Source organism: Mustelus asterias, chromosome 21 (genome assembly GCF_964213995.1).
Source record: "Mustelus asterias chromosome 21, sMusAst1.hap1.1, whole genome shotgun sequence".
NCBI classification, from domain to species: domain Eukaryota; kingdom Metazoa; phylum Chordata; class Chondrichthyes; order Carcharhiniformes; family Triakidae; genus Mustelus; species Mustelus asterias.
Window position 1 is genome coordinate 28,925,950 of NC_135821.1, and position 18,655 is coordinate 28,944,604.

The 18,655-nt window shown below is 46.9% G+C and overlaps 1 protein-coding gene across 1 annotated transcript in view; it reads right to left on the minus strand.

The window, feature by feature from the left end:
* serhl (serine hydrolase like) overlaps positions 1–17,760 on the minus strand; it is a 38,395-nt gene extending 20,635 nt beyond the window's left edge. Inside the window, exons 1-7 of the mRNA XM_078237641.1 lie at positions 17,692–17,760; positions 16,350–16,425; positions 12,634–12,783; positions 9,931–10,044; positions 4,831–4,872; positions 3,991–4,010; positions 552–626 (exon numbers count right to left, since the gene is read on the minus strand). Coding sequence (XP_078093767.1) covers positions 552–626; positions 3,991–4,010; positions 4,831–4,872; positions 9,931–10,044; positions 12,634–12,783; positions 16,350–16,392 — 444 coding nt within the window. The 5' untranslated portion in view covers positions 16,393–16,425; positions 17,692–17,760. The remainder of the gene's footprint in view (positions 1–551; positions 627–3,990; positions 4,011–4,830; positions 4,873–9,930; positions 10,045–12,633; positions 12,784–16,349; positions 16,426–17,691) is intronic.
* Between the last annotated feature and the right edge of the window lie 895 nt (positions 17,761–18,655).

Here is an 18,655-nt window from a genome sequence, read left to right on the forward strand (position 1 = left end):
AAGGACATTAGTGAACCAGGCAGGGTTTCATGACAATTGGTGATAATTGCTGTGATGGGATTCAAACCTGTGTCTCCAGGGGATTAGTCTGGGGATAATTAGTCCAGTGATATTCATCATAGAATCATAGAAACCCTACAGTACAGAAAGAGGCCATTCGGCCCATCGAGTCTGCACCGACCACAATCCCACCCAGGCCCTACCCCCATATCCCTACATATTTTACCCACTAATCCCTCTAACCTACGCATCGCAGGACACTAAGGGGCAATTTTTTTTTTAGCATGGCCAATCAACCTAACCCGCACATCTTTGGACTGTGCTTCTCCTGTTGTTGGGAGACCGGTTGTTTCTGCTGGAGAGGGGGAATCAAGCAGCAGAACTCCACAGTACTGACAACCCTGAGCACCAGACTGGATATCGCTGAAGTGTCAGAGCTGGAAACAGCCATGTGCGCAGCACCATCAGCTGTTATGTTGTACAGAACATATTGCCAGCTTGCTTTTACCTTGCCTGTGTATTCATATTTATCTAAAAAGAATAAAACTTACACCAGCAATTGGATAAAACCCGTATCCATCCAGTACAATGAGCTTATCCACCATCTCAGGGAAAATTGAACTGAACTGCAAGCAAAAGCAGAGGTTAGCTAATCAGAACGCAAGAACGAGACTGTGTTATAACTGTCACCAATGCACTATGTACATGGACACAGTTACTCAAATAAATACATAAAGAGCACTATTGATATAATAAAACTCTTAAAATCATAGAATCTCTACCAATGTAGAAGGAGGCCATTCAGCTCACCGAGTGTGCACTGATTCTCCGAACAGCATCTTTCCCAGGCCCACTCCCCCATCCTATCCCCATAACCACATGCAGTTTACTATGGCCAATCCACCTAGCCTACACATCTTTGGACACTAAGCGGCAATTTAGTCTGGCCAATCCACCTAACCTTTAGGCTGCGGGAGTAAAACCAGAGCACCCGGAGAAAACCCATGCAGACAGGAGGAGAACGTGCAGACTCCACACAGACAGTGACCCGAGCCGGGAATCGAACCTGGGTCTCTGGTGCTGTGAGGCAGCCGTGCTAATCACTGTGCTCCAGAAGAGCAATTTCCAGTTAGTTATAGTTGCCTCCTGCGTCGCATTCTCCGACTAATGGTTTTCTGTCAAAAACCAAAGTTATGTGGAGAGACCGGGATCTTTCTCTTTAAAAGCAGCAAAGATTCGAGGAGTAAATCAAAGCAAAGTACTGCAGATGCTGGAAATCTGAAATAAAAATGGAAAACACTGGATAAATTCAGCAGATTGGACAGCATCTGCAGAGGCAGAAACACAGCTAACTTTTCCAAGTCCAATATGACTCTTCTACAGAACTCCTTTTTCAACAGCATAAAACAGACCACATTCTTACCTCTCTTCAGTTCTGAAGAAGAGTTGTACTAAACTCGAAACATTAACTGTTTCTCTGTTCACATACACAGCCTGACCTGAGTTTTCCTAACACTTGCTTTTAATTACAGATCGAAACTGATGGGCAAACGAACCAGTGAAGGCATGACAATTTTTATTCATTCAGAGGACTTGGGTGTCACTGGCTGGGCCAGTTTTTTTATTGCCCATCTCTCATTGCCCTTGAGGTGGTGGTGAGCCGCCTTCTTGAAGCGCTGCAGTCCACGTGGTGTAGGTACACCCACAGTGCTGTTAGGAAGGCAGTTCCAGGATTCTGACCCAGCTGCAGTGAAGGATCAGCGATATATTTCCAAGTCAGGGTGGTTTGGAGGGGGGACTTCGTGGTACAGTTGTGTATCTGCAAATTGTGATCTGGAATACAAAGAACAATACAGCACAGGAAACAGGCCCTTCGGCCCTCCAAGCCTGTGCCGCTCCTTGGTCCAACTAGACCAATCGTTTGTATCCCTCCATTCCCAGGCTGCTCATGTGACTATCCAGGTAAGTCTTAAACGATGTCAGCGTGCCTGCCTCCACCACCCTACTTGGCAGCGCATTCCAGGCCCCCACCACCCTCTGTGTAAAAAACGTCCCTCTGATGTCTGAGTTATACTTCGCCCCTCTCAGCTTGAGCCCGTGACCCCTCGTGATCGTCACCTCCGACCTGGGAAAAAGCCTCCCACCGTTCACCCTATCTATACCCTTCATAGTCTTGTATACCTCTATTAGATCTCCCCTCATTCTCCGTCTTTCCAAGGAGAACAACCCCAGTCTACCCAATCTCTCCTCATAGCTAAGACCCTCCATACCAGGCAACATCCTGGTAAACCTTCTCTGCACTCTCTCCAATGCCTCCACGTCCTTCTGGTAGTGCGGCGACCAGAACTGGACGCAGTACTCCAAATGCGGCCTAACCAGCGTTCTATACAGCTGCATCATCAGACTCCAGCTTTTATACTCTATACCCCGTCCTATAAAGGCAAGCATACCATATGCCTTCTTCACCACCTTCTCCACCTGTGTTGCCACCTTCAAGGATTTGTGGACTTGCACACCTAGGTCCCTCTGTGTTTCTATACTCCTGATGACTCTGCCATTTATTGTATAACTCCTCCCTACATTATTTCTTCCAAAATGCATCACTTCGCATTTATCCGGATTAAATTCCATCTGCCACCTCTCCGCCCAATTTTCCAGCCTATCTATATCCTGCTGTATTGCCCGACAATGCTCTTCGCTATCCGCAATTCCAGCCATCTTTGTGTCATCCGCAAACTTGCTGATTACACCAGTTACACCTTCTTCCAAATCATTTATATATGTCACAAATAGCAGAGGTCCCAGTACAGAGCCCTGCGGAACACCACTGGTCACAGACCTCCAGCCGGAAAAAGACCCTTCGACCACTACCCTCTGTCTCCTATGGCCAAGCCAGTTCTCCACCCATCGAGCCACTTCTCCTTGTATCCCATGAGCCTTAACCTTCTTAACCAACCTGCCATGTGGGACTTTGTCAATGGGCTGCCTGAAAGGGCGGTGGAAACAGATTCAGTCGTAACTTTCAAAAGGGAATTGCATAAATCATAGGATCCCTACAGTGCAGGAGACCATTCAGTCCACTGTGTCTGCACCGACTACAATCCCACCCAGGTCCTATGCCCGTAACCTCATATGTTTACCCTGCTAATCACCCTGACATTAAAGGACCATTTAGCATTGACCAATCCATCTAACCCGCACATCTTTGGGAGGTGGGAGGAAACCGGGGCATCCGGAGGAAACCCACGCAGACACGGGGAGAATGTGCAAACTCCACACAGTCACCCAGTGGCTGCAACTGTACCTGGGTCCCTGGAACTGTGAGGCAGCAGTGCTAGTCACTGTGCCACCTAGTGCAGAGCTAAGAGAATGGGACTGAGTAGTTAGCTCTGCCAAAGAGCCAGCACAGACTAATAGAATGATACAGAAGGAAGCCATTCAGTCCATGATTTAGATAGTGCTCACATCATCTGAACTACTGATGAGAGAAAATTCCCACCAGTAAATGCTGTTGCCGCACCCAAGTGTTGTCTATTTACAGAACTCAGAGTTGCAAAACGATTTAACAAAACCTCTTGCCCAAACTGCGCTGCCTCGGGCAGACTGTACTGTATATCATTAAATAGGAGTATTTGTTCCTCTGGATCTGTTCCCACAGCCAGCTGGACAGCTTGTCGACACCCAGCCTTCATTTGAATCACCCACTTAATCACCTGGAATAAACACTGAGGGCAAAGCCAAACCCAACAACCCGCAGCAGGACACATCAAGAGCACTGCCGTTCCACCCTCAGGGTTTCCTGGGTCACCCACAGTCCCAGACTCTGAAAGAAACGGAGCGATTTCGACAACGCATGATGGTTATTTCGCCACAGGTATAATGTGGAAGTAAAGTACGTTAGCGCAAGAAACATAAAGGACAATTACAAAATTAAACCACAGCTTTAGAATCTGCAGCTCATCTTAAAATGGTTAAAGTCTCAGCACTCACCAGGCCTCCAACATTTCCCCCTGAAAAAGAAGAGAGAAAAATACATTAATAGCTGAAACAGAATTAGCGTTTACAGCAGAGGAATGTTTGGCTCCACTGGGATCATGCTGGCATTTATATTCTACAAGAATCTCCTCCCATCCCCTCCTCATCAAGCACTGTCAGTAGATCACATAGTCATTCGGTAAGACAGAACTTGAGTATTGCTGAAATAAAGGGACATACTGTCAAAGCTGTGTGTCTTGCACTCATCAGGATAGCTCGCATGAAATCACCAATAGCAAAGAGAACAACAATGCATCCTGCATAAGAAGAATGTGCTGATTGGTTGGCAAGTGGACTACCGATTGGCGGAGCACTGCCATGGGGAATGCAGCATGGAACAATTAACTGCCCAGCTGTGGTGAAATTTTGTTTGATGTCTCATCTGAGATTATGATTCATTTGTGGGGCATGGGCATCGCTGGGTGGTCAGCATTTATTGCCCATTCCTTAGTTGCCCTTGGAGGGCAGTTGAGAGTGAACCACATTGCTGTGGCTCTGGAGTCGTGTGTAGGCCAGGCCGGGTAAGGACGGCAGATTTCCTTCCCTGAAGTATATTAGTCAACCAGATGGGTTTTTCCGCCAATCTATAATGGTTTCATGGTCATCAGTAGATTTTTAATTCCAGATATTTTTTATTGAATTCAAATTCCACCATCTGCCGTGGCGGGATTTTGATTCTGATTCACTTGACATTTGCATATTATGCTGGTCGCTCACCCCACTTCACCTGAAGACTACATGCGCTTTGGATGTACAGCAACACATAGTAGTGCATTATTTAGGATGTCCACTTACCCATGCTGTGGCCCAAGATGCTGAATCGATTCCAGTTCAAGGCTGTAATAAGAAAATGAAATAAGATCAGAAACACAGCAGAAGCTTTAATTTCTCATCAATTTCCAGTCTCCTCTCCTGCAAATTTTCACTCCTCACCAGGACCAAGGTCCATAGATTTTTTAAATTAATTTTATGGGATGCGAACACTGCTGGCTAGGCCAGCCCTCGCTGCCCTTCAGCAGGTAATGTGAGCTGCCTTCTTGAACTGCTGCAGTACCTGAGGTATAGGTACACCCACGGTGCTGTTCGGGAAGGAATTCCAGGATTTTGACCCAGTGACAGTGAAGGAACAGCAATATATTTCCAAGTCAGGATGGTGAATGACTCGGAGGGGAACCTCCAAGTGGTGGTGTTCCCAAATATCTGCTGCCCTTCTAGATGGTAGCGGTTGTGAGTTTGGAAGGTTCTGCCTAAGGAATCTTGGTGAGTTCCTGCAGTGCATCTCATAATAGGTATGCACTCTGCCACTAATCGTCGGTCTGGGAGGGATTGAATGCTTGTAGAAGTGGCAGCAATCAAGCTTTGCCCTGGATGGTGCCGAGCTTCTGGAGTGTTATTGGAGCTGCACTCATCCAGGCAAGCGGAGGGTATTTCATCACATTCCTGACTTGTGCCTCGTAGATGGTGGACACACTCTGGGGAGTCAGGAGATGGAATTGCACGCCATAGGCTTCCTAGCCCGTGACCTGCTCTGGTAGCCACAATATTTATATGGTTAGTCTAGTTCAGTTTCTGGTCGACGGTAACCCCCAGGATGTTGACAGCATATTCTCCAAGCACCTTTGTTGGAGCCTCTTTGAAGGGCGCTGCTGGATCTTTTCCATCCATCTGAGAGAGCAGAAAAGGATTCTGTTTGGCATCTCAAATCTTCGACAGTACAGTGCCTTATCGTATCAGCCTGGATTATGGGCTGAGGTTTTCCCCGCTCAGGTAGGAGTTAAAGATCCCATCTCATTATTCAAAGACAAGCAGTGGAGATCTCCTTGATGTCACGGTCACATTATCCCTCAGCGAACATCACTAAAGAAAATATTATCTGGTCATTAAGTTGCTAGGTCTGTGGTGTATTGCCTGCCCTGTGGAGATTCGATGCCTCATTTCTTGCATTACAACCATGACTTGGAAAGGCAAGGACTGATTAGGGATAGTCAGCACAGCTTTGTGAGTGGGAAATTGTGTCATACAAACTTGATAAGTTTTTTGAAGGGGTGACTAAGAAAATAGTTGAGGGCAGTGGAGTAGACATTGTTTACCTGGATTTTAGCAAGGCCTTCGACAAGGCACCGCAAGGTAGGTTGGTCAGTAAAGTTAGATCACATGGGATCCAGGGAGAACTAGCCAATTGGATACAAAATTGACTTCCTGGTTGGAGACAGAGGTTGGCGGTGGAGGGTTGTGTTTCAGACTGGAGGCCTGTGACTAGCAGTATGCCATAGGAGTTGGTGCTGGGTCCACTGTTGTTTGTCATTTATATAACTATTTGGATAAGAATATAGGAGGCATGGTTAGTAAGTTTGCAGATGACACAAAAGTTAATGGTGCTGTGGATAGGGAAGGTTATCTAACACTACGACGGGATCTTGATCAACTGGGCCAGTAGACCTAGGAATGGCAGATAATTGCAAGGTGTTGCATTTTGGTAAGACAAACCAGGGCAGGATTTACACAATTAATGGTAGGGCCCTAGGGAGTGCTGTCGAACATAGAGTCCTGGGGTCGCAAGTACATAGCTCCTTGAAAGTGGCATCACAGGTAGACAGGGTGGTGAAGGCGGCGTTTGGCACACTTACCTTCATTGGTAAGCATTGGGTCCAGGAGATGGGACATTATGTTACAACTAAACAAGACATTGGTCAGGCCACATTTGAGTATTGCGTACAATTTTTGTCACCCTGCTATAGGATGTTATTAAACTGGAAAGGGTGCAAAAAAGATTTACAAGGATGTTACCGGGACTGGAAAGTTTGAATTAGGAGAGGCTGGATAGGCTGAGACTTTTTTGCCTGGACCATAGGAGGATGAGGGGTGACCATACAGAGGTTTATAAAATCATGAAGGGCATAGATAAGCTGAATAGCCACGGTCTTTTCCCCAGGATAGGAGCATCCAGAACTGGAGGTCATAGGTTTAAGGTGAGAGGGGAAAGATTTAAAAGGGACCTGAGGGGCAACCTTTTCACACGGAGGGTGGTGTGTGTATGGAATGAGCTGCCAGAAGAGGTGGTAGTGACGAGGCGGGTACAATTACAACATTTAAAATACTTTTGGACAGGGACACGGATGGGGAAGGTTTAGAGGGATATGGGCCAAACACAGGCAAATGGGACTGGTCCAGTTTAGGAAACCTGGTCGGTGTGGATGAGTTGGGCCAAAGGGCCCGTTTCCAGGCTGCATATCTCTTTACTGCATGTCAGAGGTACCTCAGTGACTTTACAACACTTTGAGATGTCCCGGGTTTGTGAAAGACACGATATAAATGCAAATTCATTTGGTCCAGGCCTCTGGTTAGCCAGACCAGTGGCGTAGCCACATTACTGTAACACGTGCTGGGATAATCATCCTCTGGTACCTCATCAAAATGGACTTGCTTCATGTGTGAACCTTGACCATCATAACTAACACAAACCAATGACAACTATTCACTTCCCTAGTGATCAAAATTTGACTGATTTTCCCAATCCCAACAGCACAGAACATGGTTTGACTCTGGGTTCTGCCAATCTGCAAGCCTCAGCGACATCAAAAACAGAATGCTGGAAATCTGAAATAATGACAAAAAATGCTGGAAAAGCTCAGCAAAATTCTGCTTTCAGACATGCTGATCTTTAATCTGCTATTAACACCGACTCTGGATCAAAGCTCTAGTCTTTAATACAATCATAACCACTCCCTTTGTTTTATGTTCCATGATCAATTGGGCCAGTGGGCTGACGAATGGCAGATGGAGTTTAATTTAGATAAATGCGAGGTGATGCATTTTGGTAGATTGAACCATGGCAGGACTTACTCAGTTAATGGTAGGGCGTTGGAGAGAGTTACAGAACAAAGAGATCATGGGGTACAGGTTCATAGCTCCTTGAAACTGGAGTCACAGGTGGACGGAGTGGTGAAGAAGGCATTCAGCATGCTTTGTTTCATTGGTCAGAACACTGAATACAGGAGTTGGGACGTCTTGTTGAAGTTGTACAAGACATTGGTAAGGCCACACTTGGAATATTATGTACAGTTCGGGTCACCCCATTATAGAAAGGATATTATTAAACTAGAAAGATTGCAGAACACATTTACTAGGATGCTACCAGGACTTGATGGTTTGAGTTACGAGGGGGCGCTGGATAGACTGGGACTTTTTTCCCTGGAGCGTAGAAAGCCGAGGGGTGATCTTATAGAGGTCTATAAAATAATGAGGGGCACAGATCAGCTACACATACATAGACGATCTGGAGGAGGGGACCAAGTGTAGGGTAACAAAGTTTGCGGATGACACAAAAATGAGTGGGAAAGCGAATTGCGTGGAGCATGCGGAAAGTCTGCAGAGAGATTTGGATAGGCTAAGTGAGTGGGCGAGGATCTGGCAGATGGATTATAACGTTGACAAGTGTGAGGTTATCCACTTTGGAAGGAATAATAGTAAAATGGACTATTATTTAAAATGGTGAAAAATTACAACATGCTACTGTGCAGAGGGACCTGGGGTCCTTGTGCATGAATCGCAAAAACTCAGTTTGCAGGTGCAGCAGGTGATCAAGAAGACAAATGGAATGTTGGCCTTTATCGCGAAGGGGATGGAGTATAAAAGCAGGGAGGTCTTGCTGCAATTGTACAAGGTACTGGTGAGGCCGCAACTAGAGTACTGTGTGCAATTTTGGTCCCCTTATTTGCAAAAGGATATATTGGCCTTGGAGGGAATACAGAGAAGGTTCACCAGGTTGATACCAGAGATGAGGGGGTTAGCTTATGAGGAGAGATTGAGTAGATTGGGCCTGTATTCGTTGGAGTTTAGAAGGCTGAGGGGAGATCTTATAGAGACATATAAGATAATGAAGGGGCTAGACAGGGTAGAGGCAGAGAGACTCTTTCCACTTAGAAAGGATGCAAGAACTAGAGGACACAGCCTCAAAATAAGGGAGAGTCAGTTTAGAACAGAGTTGAGGAGGAACTTCTCTCAAAGGGTAGTGAATCTCTGGAATTCTCTGCCCATTGAAGCAGTGGAGGCTACCTCGTTAAATATGTTTAAGTCACAGGTAGATAGATTTCTGATCAATAAGGGTATTAAGGGTTATGGGGAGCAGGCGGGGAAGTGGAACTAAACCACTATCAGATCAGCCATGATCTTATTGAATGGCGGGGCAGGCTCGAGGGGCTAGATGGCCTACTCCTGCTCCTATTTCTTATGTTCTTCTCGTCAATATCTTTTCCCAAAGGTAGGGGAGTCTAAATCTAGAGGGCATAGGTTTAAGGTGAGAGGGGAGAGATACAAAAGTGTCCAGAGGGGCAATGTTTTCTACACAGGTGGTGGTGTCTGGAACAATCTGCCAGAGGTAGTAGTAGAGGCGGGTACAATTTTGTCTTTTAAAAAGCATTTAGACAGTTACATGGGTAAGGTGGGTATAGAGGGATATGGGTCAAATGCGGGCAATTGGGACTAGCTTCAGGGTTTAAACAAAAAGGGCAGCATGGACAAGTTGGGCCAAAGGGCCTGTTTCCATGTTGCAAACATTTATGACATCTTTGGAACATAATCTCTCCTGGCCTCTAATCTATTCCTGACCTTTGCTTTTGCTCTATGTGCCCTTCCCCCTTTCTCAACATTTCTACCTTGCTGCAGTTCCGAAGAGGAGTCATATTGGGCTCAAAACCTGAACTCTGTTTCTCTCTCCACAGCTGCTGCCAGACCTGCTGAACAGTTCCAGCACTTTCTGTTCTTATTGCCTCAGCTACATACATCTGCAAGAAGGAACCAACAACAGCTGAGTGGACGAATAATGTTCTCAAGACCCAGATTTAACACCCCCCCCACCCAACTCCATTAAATCCCACTCGAGGATCTGAAACTTACAATCTGTTACTCTCCGCACGTCAATGATGTATTCAGTGAAGTAATAGGGTATACCAGGGGGCCGGTGTGAGGAAACACCATGGCCAGGAAAATCCAATGCCACATAATAAAACTCTGAAAGAGGAAAGAACAGTCACCACACATTGTCTCTGCAGAAGAATCATTTTCCTCCGTGAAGTGTAGTTCGCTTTCTCAGTTCAGCCCAGCTCCGGTCAAATCCTGGAGCACAATAGCAACTGGCAACTCAGAAAAAGGCTCCAGCTCATGTCCATGCCTCTGTAGCTGCAATAGATTCACCAGGGTGATATTTATTTTTATTTTACTCTTTCATGGGATGTGGGAATCGCTGGCTGGCCCAGCATTTGTTGCCCATCTCTAGTTAGCCTCACAGCGCCAGGGACCCGGGTTCGACACACACTCTGTGCCGAGTCTGCACATTAGGGGCGGCACGGTAGCACAGTGGTTAGCACTGCTGCTTCACAGCTCCAGGGACCGGGTTCGATTCCCGGCTCGGGTCACTGTCTGTGTGGAGTTTGCACATTCTTGTGTCTGCGTGGGTTTTCTCCGGGTGCTCCGGTTTCCTCCCACAGTCCAAAGATGTGCGGGTTAGGTTGATTGGCCATGATAAAATTGCCCCTTAGTTTCCTGAGATGTGTAGGTTAGAGGGATTAGTGGATAAAATATGTAGGGATATGGGGGTAGGGCCTGGGTGGGATTCTGGTCGGTGCAGACTCGATGGGCCGAATGGCCTCTTTCTGCACTGTAGGATTCTATGATTATCCCCGGGTTTCCTCCGGGTGCTCGTTTCCTTCCACAGTCCAAAAGACATGCTGGTTAGGTGTATTGGCCATGCTAAATTCTCCCTCAGTGTACCCGAACAGGCGCCAGAGTGTGGCGGCTAGGGGATTTTCATAGTAATTTCATTGCGGTAAGCCTACTTGTGACACTAATAAATAAACTTAACTACCCTTGAACTTCGTGGCTTGCTGGGCCAGTTCAGAGGCAACCACATTGCTGTGGCTCTGGAGTCTGATGTAGGCCAGACCGAGGAAGAACAGCAGATTTCCTTCCCTAAAGGGGAACGAAATTGCTGCTTTTGCGGTAATTGACAACAGTCTCAACAGCTTTTAATTCCAGATTTTATTAATTCAATTTGAATTCCACAAGCTGCAGTGGTGGGATATGAAATCACGTCCCCAAAGCCATAGTCTGGGTCGCTGGATTTTGAGACCAGCAATATTACCATCACGTCACCATCCCCCTGCTACCAGTGAACTGAATGGTTCCATCATCAGGAAAGTTCAAACCAGCTGCAGCTCTTTTCTCTAGAAAAGAGAGGCGAGTGAGGGATCTGTTGAGATTTTTAAGATTACAAAGAGGATTCACAGGGCAGGTGTAGTGAAGATGTTTCCTCCTTGTGTAAGTGACCAAAACGAGGGGTCATAAATTTAAGGTAGTCACTGACAATCCAATTTGGGTCTGCTTTACCCAGAGTGGTGAGAATGAGAGATCCACTACCACAAGGGATTGCCATTCTTTTCCCACATCTAGTGGTCCACTAAGGCAGACCTTTGAGTGAGCGGATTAGCCGTGATTACACTGAACGGCAGAGCAGGCTCCAAGGACTGGATGGTTTATTCCTATTGTCTATGTTTCTACAGAGCAAGGCAGGTGTGTGGTGAAGGAGGAAATTTTCCAGAAAACCATATTTGTATCATCAAACATATTTACATATTGGACTAATTGGCACCACTCATAACGGGCCAACAATGCAGAGGGGCACCCCCGGATGGATATTCGATCGGGTCCCCCCCTGCACAGCTGAGAGACTCACAAATTTCAGAAACTACGGAAGATCCCTAATCTGCCTAGCAACAGCGCGCAGCTGCATTTTAAACTGGCCAAGGACGATCAAGATCCCTATGAAACGAGACATAGAGTGGGTTATCAAAACCAAGCTATCACTGAAATATTACCAATTCGGCCAAGGCAGACATAAAAATCTAATAAACTAAGAGATAAGGATAAAAGGTTAAGAATGAAATACTCCAGACACCCAACAGGACAGGATGACATTAACACTCAATCTCACAAGCAGGAAACACAGACACGGAACAATAGGATCAATTCAAATAAGAGGACACATAGAGATGATAATGGGAAACGCATTTAGACACCGGGGCAGGACCAAGTAATCCCATTAACACGAACACACACCATACAAATGCTAATCGATGAAACTTCCTAGGGACTTTTGAAACTGACAGACCACTTTATACATTGTGTAAAAAAGCATAATCAAATGTTCCCGCGCGAATTTGGATCCCTATAAAGATCCAGAGCTGATGTGATTTAATTGAGATCAACGTGGCCAAGCCACTGTTTCTGAGCTGGCTACGGGGGTCTCCCTGGGATCCCAGTAATTGTACAATAAAGACACGCTTTGAACCTTGATTTGCGACTCAACTTCTATTCTGCACTGGTAAGGGATATTTCCCTACAACAGTGGGGAAGCCAACCAGGAGAACAGTCAAGTCTAGAGGCAAGAAAGGTAAAAAATGAGGGTTTCCAAAGCAGACGAGCTGAGGCAGGGGCCTCCAATCCAACCCTCTGGGGCTAAGAGTCAATGTTCTTTTGGATTATCTTTAAAAAGTTAGTACTGCCTGTCATGATTATAACGTAGCCCCAGTACTCAGTACTCGCCTTCTGGAAGCAATGGAATAAGTCGGTCGAAGGTGTTTGCATTATCTGCCCAGCCGTGCAGGCATAACACTGGTCGCCCATCAGGATGGCCCCAAGCCTTGGCCGCAATGTGGCCCCATGGGACTGTGAAGCTCAGTTCACGGCAGAAACCTGTGTGGAAAGAATACGTGGGAGAGGACAAATGAACATCAGTAAAGCAAAGGTGGTGTCGCGGTAACGTCACTACACTAGCAATCCCGAGGCACAGGCTAATGCTATGGGAACAGAGGTTCAAATCCCACCACTGGAGCGAATGCAATTAAGTAATACATTTATTTAATAAAGGCAACACAGTGGTGAGCACTGCTGCTGCACAGCGCCAAGGACCTGGGTTCAATTCTGGCCTTGGGTCACTGTCTGTGCAGAGTCTGCACGTTCACCCCGTGTATGTGTGGGTTTCCTCCGGGTGCTCCACACTCCAAAGATGTGCAGGTTAGGTGGATTGGCCGTGCTAAACTGCTCCTTGGTGTCCTGGGATGTGTGGCTGGCCTCAGTGGGTGTGTGGGTTGCGGGAATTTGGGGTGGGGGGGCTGGGTAAGATGCTCTTTTGGAGTCAGTGCAGGCTCGATGGGCTAAATGGCACTGTAGGGATTCTATGGTGCTACGGAGAACACCACCTCATCTGAATCTACCATCGTAACTCCCTATTCCCTTCCCCAATGGTGACTGCCTAGCTCCGTTTAAACTGCATCCACACTATTCACTTCAACCTCTCCTTGTGAGAACAGCGAGTTCCATTTTTTCACCAGTCGTTGGGTAAAGAATTTTCTCCCAAATTCCCTGTTGGATTTCTTGAGGACTATGTTATATTATAACATTATATATATGTTATATGGCCTCTCTTCCCCTCATGAGGAAACATTCTCTGTGTCCATTCTGTCAAAACCTTCCATAATTTTAAACTCACCGTGGTCATCTCTCAGTCTTTATGACGAAAGAGATCCAGACAGGTTATCATTTCCGGATATGGATAATCCACACATTTCTGATATTATCCTTGCAATGCTGACATTACCTTTATCAGCTTGAACCAGATTGATTTTAACTGGAGTCAGCAGCAAAAGTGGATTAAAGTGGCATGTCCCAGTGCTATGGTGAGCGCAGTGGTTCAGGGTGTAACATTCTCATCTTTGAGTCAGAACTATGCCCCATTCCATAGAATCTCTACAGTGCAGAAAGAGACCATTTGGCTCATTGAGGCTGCATCAACTCTCCGAAGCAGCAACCCACCCAGACCCTCCCCTCCGCCCTATCCCTGCAACCCTGAGTATTTACCATGGCCAATCCACCTAACCTGCACATTTTTGGACTGTGGAAAGAAAGCAGAGCACCCGGAGGAAACTCATGCAGACACGAGGAGAACGTGCAAACTCCACTCATGGCCAAAATTGAACCCGGGTCCCTGGCAGTAGTGCTAACCACTGCGCCACCTTGACTTCAGTAAGAAGTCTCACAACACCAGGTTAAAGTCCAACAGGTTTATTTGGTAGCCAATACCATAAGCTTTCGGAGCGCTGCTGCTTCGTCAGATGGAGTGGAAATGTGCTCTCAAACAGGGCACAGAGACACAAAATCAAGTTACAGAATACTGATTAGAATGCGAATCCCTACAGCCAAGCAGGTCTTAAAGGTACAGACAATGTGGATGGAGGGAGCATTAAACACAGGTTAAAGAGATGTGTATTGTCTCCAGACAGAACAGCTCGTGAGATTCTGCAACTCCAGGGGGCAAGCTGTGGGGGTTACTGATAATGTGACATAAATCCAACATCCCAGTTTAGGCTGTCCTCATGTGTGCAGAACTTGGCTATCAGTTTCTGCTCAGCGACTCTGCACTGTCGTGTGTCGTGAAGGCCGCCTTGGAGAACACTTACCTGAAGATCCAAGACTGAATGCCCGTGACTGCGGAAGTGCTCCCCCACAGGAAGAGAACAGTCTTGTTTGGTGATTGTCGAGCGGTGTTCATTCATCCGTTGTCGTAGCGTCTGCATGGTTTCCCCAATGTACCATGCCTCGGGACACCCTTTCCTGCAGCGCATCAGGTAGACAATGTTGGCCGAGTTGCAAGAGTAGGTACCGTGTACCTGGTAGATGGTGTTCTCACGTGAGATGATGGCATCCGTGTCGATGATCCGGCACGTCTTGCAGAGATTGCTGTGGCAGGGTTGTGTGGGGTCGTGGTCACTGTTCTCCTGAAGGCTGGGTAGTTTGCTGCGGACAATGGTCTGTTTGAGGTTGCGTGGTTGTTTGAAGGCAAGAAGTGGGGGTGTGGGGATGGCCTTGGCGAGATGTTCGTCTTCATCAATGACATGTTGAAGGCTTCGGAGGACATGCCGTAGCCTCCGGAGCCTTCAACATGTCATTGATGAAGACGAACATCTCGCCAAGGCCATCCCCACACCCCCACTTCTTGCCTTCAAACAACCGCACAACCTCAAACAGACCATCGTCCGCAGCAAACTATCCAGCCTTCAGGAGAACAGTGACCACGACACCACACAACCCTGCCACAGCAACCTCTGCAAGACGTGCCGGATCATCGACACGGATGCCATCATCTCACATGAGAACACCATCTACCAGGTGCACGGTACCTACTCTTGCAACTCGGCCAACATTGTCTACCTGATACGCTGCAGGAAAGGATGTCCCGAGGCATGGTACATTGGGGAAACCATGCAGACGCTACGACAACGGATGAATGAACACTGCTCGACAATCACCAGGCAAGACTGTTCTCTTCCTGTGAGGGAGCACTTCAGCAGTCACGGGCATTCAGCCTTGGATTTTCAGGTAAGTGTTCTCCAAGGTGGCCTTCATGACACACGACAGTGCAGAGTCGCTGAGCAGAAACTGATAGCCAAGTTCCGCACACATGAGGACGGCCTAAACCAGGATGTTGGGTTTATGTCACACTATCAGTAACCCCCACAGCTTGCCCCCTGGACTTGCAGAATCTCACTAGCTGTTCTGTCTGGAGACAATACACATCTCTTTAACCTGTGTTTAATGCTCCCTCCACCCACATTGTCTGTACCTTTAAGACCTGCTTGGCTGTAGGGGTTCACATTCTAATCAGTATTCTGTAACTTGATTTTGTGTCTCTGTGCACTGTTTGAGAGCACATTTCCACTCCATCTGACGAAGCAGCAGCGCTCCGAAAGCTTATGGCATTTGCTACCAAATAAACCTGTTGGACTTTAATCTGGTGTTGTGAGACTTCTTACTGTGTTCACCCCAGTCCAACGCCGGCATCTCCACATCATGGCCACCTTGACTTAAGCACACAATTTAGCCAACGCTCCTCCAGTGATTTTGATTTGATTTATTATTGTCATATGTATTGGGATAGTGAAAAGTATTGTTTCTTGTGCGCAAGTCACTGAAACAAACTGCCTGCTTGTTATCACATTGTTTGTGCGAGTTTTCTGTGGCAAATTAGCTACCATGTTTCCTACATTACAATAGTGACAACATTTTAAAAAGTAATCCAGGAGGTTGTGAAAAGTGCTAGAAAAATACAAGCCTTTCTTCCAACAACAATGAATTTCCATCTTTTGTACCCAAGCCCCCTCTTAATGTTAATAACCCCAATTGAAATTAGAGTTCTTGGGCGCTGATGAACGGACCACTTTCCCAAGTTTCACCCACAGATCAGTGTCCCCACCAACTCTTACCTTTTTTAGCTGCTGTGGAAATCCATTTTGAAAAGAAAGACATTTGCTTGGCTGGCTGCAGGATTTAGGTAAAAACCTATTTAAATGTGGGGAGAACAAATACAAATTCATCAGTGAGATCAAGATCTAAAAAGCACATTTCTTAACCACGTTCTGCTTTAAAGAGGAGGTGATGGTGTAGTGATATTGTCGTTGGACTAGCAATCCAGAGATAATACTCTGGTTCGAATCCCATCATGGCAGATGGTAACATTTGAATTCAATAAAAATCTGGATTAAAAACTTTAACGACCATGAAATCATTGTCATAAAAACTCATCTGGTTCACTAATGCCCTTATCTGGTCTAGCCTATATGAGAGTCTTAAATGCCCTCAGGGATGGACAATATATGTTGCCCCAGCCAGCAACACCCACATCCCATGAATAAGAACAGAAGGCCATTGAATCCCAACAGTGCAGAAGGAGGCCATTTAGCCCATCGAGTATGCATCGACTCTCTGACAGACTATCTTACCCGGGCTACCATTCCCTGCATTTACCCGCTTAACCTAAGGGGGCAATTTAGCATGTTAAATCCACCTAACCTTTAGAGTGTGGGAGGAAGCTGGAACACCCGAAGGAAACCCACAGAGACATGGGGAGAACGTGCAAACTCCTCACAGTCACCCAAAGGTCGGAATCAAACCCAGGTCCCAGGCGCTGAGGCAGCAGTGCCACTGAACAAGTCTGGTAAACCTTCGCTGTACTCCTGTCATTGGGCAATCACAGAATAGAATCATTGAATCCCTACAGTCCAGAATAAGTCCATTTGGCCCATTGAGTCAGCACCGATTCTGACAGAGCATCTTACCCAGGCCCTTTCCCCCACCTTATCTCCGTAACCCCACTCAATAATAATCCTCCCCGAGGGAGGGGGGACCAAAAAACAGCGCACACAATTTCAGGCGCAGTCCCACAGAATTGAAGGAGGACTTTACCACTCCTGTACTCAAAAATCCCACAGGCGATGAAGGAATGTCACAAAGTTGTCTGTCAACAGGAGGCCATTCAGCCCACCATGTTTGCAAGTGGGGATATCCCACTGCTCCTTTGCCAACACTTGTCAATCCTTTCCCTTCAACTATCCCCATTTTCTTTGGATGTTACTGAACCCTGTGACTGAATCCTGCTCCCACCACCTCTCTCATCACAATTACCTGGACACCAAATAATTTCGCCAAACTCCTAAAATCTATTACCTCCCCCCCCCAGGTGAGGCTGAACCAGCCCCGAATGTGACTAAAACTCACGGAGTTTCTCAAGTCAAAACAATAATAATTAATGAATAAATCCCCATTTACCGAAACTGCTACAATCTCCTCCCCAACCGCCACACACACCCGGCTACCGCCCAGACCCAACGCATGCGCAGCCCGAACATCCGGGTCTCGCTTTGGCCCCACCCATGGCTAATTGACAGCCCCCTTGCCCAATCAGATCTCGGGATCTGCCAGGTTTCTGTCCAATCAGCCACGGTCCACTTTTTGACTGACATGTTTCTTCTCCAATCAGCAGCAGCAGCACCCGGCATTTGATTGACATCTTTCTGGTCCAATCAGGACAAGAACAGGCGTCTCACTTCCTCCCCCCTCCCTCCTGTCGTCCCTCCCCCCTCCCGCCACTCCGCCCCCTCCTACCGCCCCGCCCCCCCCCTCACAATCAACAGGAGATGCGAACAGGCTGCAGTTCCCCATTAACGCAACAGGGGGCGGCCAGTAGCAGAGCTTTATTTATTATTGTCACAGGTAAGGCTTACATTAACACTGCAATGAAGTTACTGTGAAAATCCCCCAGTCGCCACACTCCGGCGCCTGTTCGGGTTACACTGAGGGAGAATTTAGCACGGCCAATGCACCCTAACCAGCACGTCTTTCAGACTGTGGGAGGAAACTGGAGCACCCGGAGGAAACCCACGCAGACACGGGGAGAACGTGCAGACTACACACAGACAGTGACCCGAGCCGGGAATCGAACCCTGGTCCCTGCTGCTGTGAGGCAGCAGTGCCAACCACTGTGCCACCAATCTTCAAAGTGAAAAGAAACACAAGACAGCTGTATTTTTGTTAATTCTCTTTGATTTGGATTCAATTTATTATTGTCACATGTATTAGTGTACAGTGAAAAGTATTGTTTCTTGCGCACTATACAGACAAAGCATACCGTTCATAGAGTACATAGAGGAGAAGGAAAGGAGAGAGTGCAGAATGTAGTGTTGCAGTCATAGCAAGGGTCCAGAGAAAGATCGGCTTAATAGACGATAGCATT